The following is a 2,128-nucleotide window of genomic DNA, read 5'->3' as shown; positions in this document are numbered from 1 at the left end:
GAAAGGTGCTGTGTGTGTGTGTGTGTGTGTGTGTGTGTGTGTGTGCGTGTAAGGGGTTTGGCGTGCCGTTGTGTAGGTGTGGTTAATGTTGTGGAAGTTTTATGCACAGAGGCCTCTTCCACGATTCAACAGTTTAATTATGAATGTTGCAGTGACCGATGTATTGTTTATGCTCGGCAGCCCGCCTTGTTTGGGGAAACGACCTCCTGGGAAAAAATATTATGCTTACTTACGACTAATATAAACACCTACAGTACAAGAAAGCTCACCCCAGAGCAAAAATGGAATCTTCCTCCTATATGAAACTGAAGGCATTATAATGTTTGACATTGTCATAAACTCTATCGTAATTTATTATAGTCATCACCAATCTCTTACGCCTGGCAGCTAGAGTATCGACGAAGATGCATTCGGGTTTAAATACATTCAAGTTGTGAAGGTATGTTTCTGCTTCGATCATAAATAAAGGATCAGGTTTACATTAAACTTTCCAATAATCGGAGAAAATTACAAAACATCACAAATACTTATGCACCGAAATTCCAACTCGAAGTAGAACCTATACGGGATGTTTTCATAATTTTATGAAGCATAAATTCTAATTGCATAGTTTTATAAAAAAAAAAAAATATGAAAACTGGAAAATTTCTCCTCACGTCCATAGTTGACAAAATGTTAAAGAGATCTTCATCTAGCCTCGCATCAGTTGCTGAAATTTCCTTGGCAAGTGGCTATGCGACAAGTCTTTCGAACCCTAGTCAATATAGGTATCTTAAACTCATTTGTCTTATTGCTCTTAAAAGTAGTGATTTTTAATTGCTCACATATATAAATATCAGTGATGTATCTTTTTTTTAAGTTGTATTTTACGGCAAGGAGTAGCCTTAAGGTTACTTAAGATTTCCCTCTAATTGAAATATTTCATCGAAAAGTTACATTAACTTGAAACATTCTCCAAACAACTTATAACTGGAATAATATTCAGCTTCATCATTTAGTCATTACTTTTCATCAACACTCTGAAATCTTATTATGAGCCTGTTTCATAGACTCTGGGTTTCTAGAAATTTGTCTGCTAGGCTCACATTTGTTTGAAAACTTCATTCATTGAAGGCACTTACTGATCTATATGTCTTATTAAAAAGTCTTCTCGTATTTTATGGTTGTTTGTGTAAGCCAAAAATTACAAAACTATAAAAACATGTTAAGAAGTAACTAGCAACCAAAAAAGTGTTTAGTTTCATTCTTGATTCTTGGCTGGAAAAAAAACTGTTTATAGCTAATTCTATAGAAAAAATAGAATTTTGTCAAGTTGGCTGTAAGTTTGCAATTGAAAAAATAAAAAATTTTTTTTGAGCGAATAAACTACAATCATGAGGCTATAAGAATAAGATTTTCCTGGTATCTGATGCAATGGCACCATTTACAAACTTTCTTAAGAGGATATGATTCTCTTATGGAAGAAAAGAAACCAAATAGTGCATTTCTAATTTTTATTATGATTATTACGTTTAATAATTATCAAGTACATAATAAATATATATTTTATATTCCGTACAGAAAAATCACAGACGATTAGAATGGGCATTCTAAAGAACGACTACAAATACGAATGACAATCAGTGTAGCAGAGAGGAAGGTAAAGATTGTCATTTTGTCATTTACTGTGGAGCTCCGTAACTATTAGAAGGTGGGGGCGGGGGAGGAGCGTAGGAGTTGCTTCGGGCAGATGCTGCCTCGCGTGCAGCGGCAGCGTCTTCTTCAGCAGCCTTGGCGATCTGGTCGAGGACGAACTGGGGAATTGGGTGAGGGAATTCAGGGGCCACCGGCAGGAGGTCGGACTGGGGCTGGAAGCCGTTCTCGTCAGCCACGTACTTCACTTCTACGAAGGTTCCGTCAGGAGCAGTATATCTAAACGAACAATAAGTTCAAAGTGAATGTTTTGAAATGAAATGCAGTATTTCAGTGAAAAATGAAACAACACAGACTTTTTCTCGTGCCACAGAAGAGAACAGGGCCATTTCCTACTTACGAATATTCTCCAGCTTTGACAACTGAGTCTTCCGGGCCATCTGGAGAACCAGACTGAGAGAAAGAGATGCCGTTCTCGGATTCGAAGTCGACGCTG

The 2,128-nt window shown here is 37.1% G+C and overlaps 1 protein-coding gene across 1 annotated transcript in view; it reads right to left on the bottom strand.

Moving 5' to 3' along the window:
* Positions 1 to 1,479: 1,479 nt before the first annotated feature.
* LOC136829545 (cuticle protein AMP1A-like) overlaps positions 1,480 to 2,128 on the bottom strand; it is a 1,113-nt gene continuing 464 nt past the window's right edge. Inside the window, exons 2-3 of the mRNA XM_067088383.1 lie at positions 2,033 to 2,128; positions 1,480 to 1,911 (exon numbers count right to left, since the gene is read on the bottom strand). The exon at positions 2,033 to 2,128 is cut by the window's right edge and continues 179 nt beyond it. Coding sequence (XP_066944484.1) covers positions 1,662 to 1,911; positions 2,033 to 2,128 — 346 coding nt within the window. The 3' untranslated portion in view covers positions 1,480 to 1,661. The remainder of the gene's footprint in view (positions 1,912 to 2,032) is intronic.

This window comes from Macrobrachium rosenbergii, chromosome 44, assembly GCF_040412425.1.
Source record: "Macrobrachium rosenbergii isolate ZJJX-2024 chromosome 44, ASM4041242v1, whole genome shotgun sequence".
NCBI classification, from domain to species: domain Eukaryota; kingdom Metazoa; phylum Arthropoda; class Malacostraca; order Decapoda; family Palaemonidae; genus Macrobrachium; species Macrobrachium rosenbergii.
This window is presented reverse-complemented; position numbering and strand designations above follow the sequence as displayed.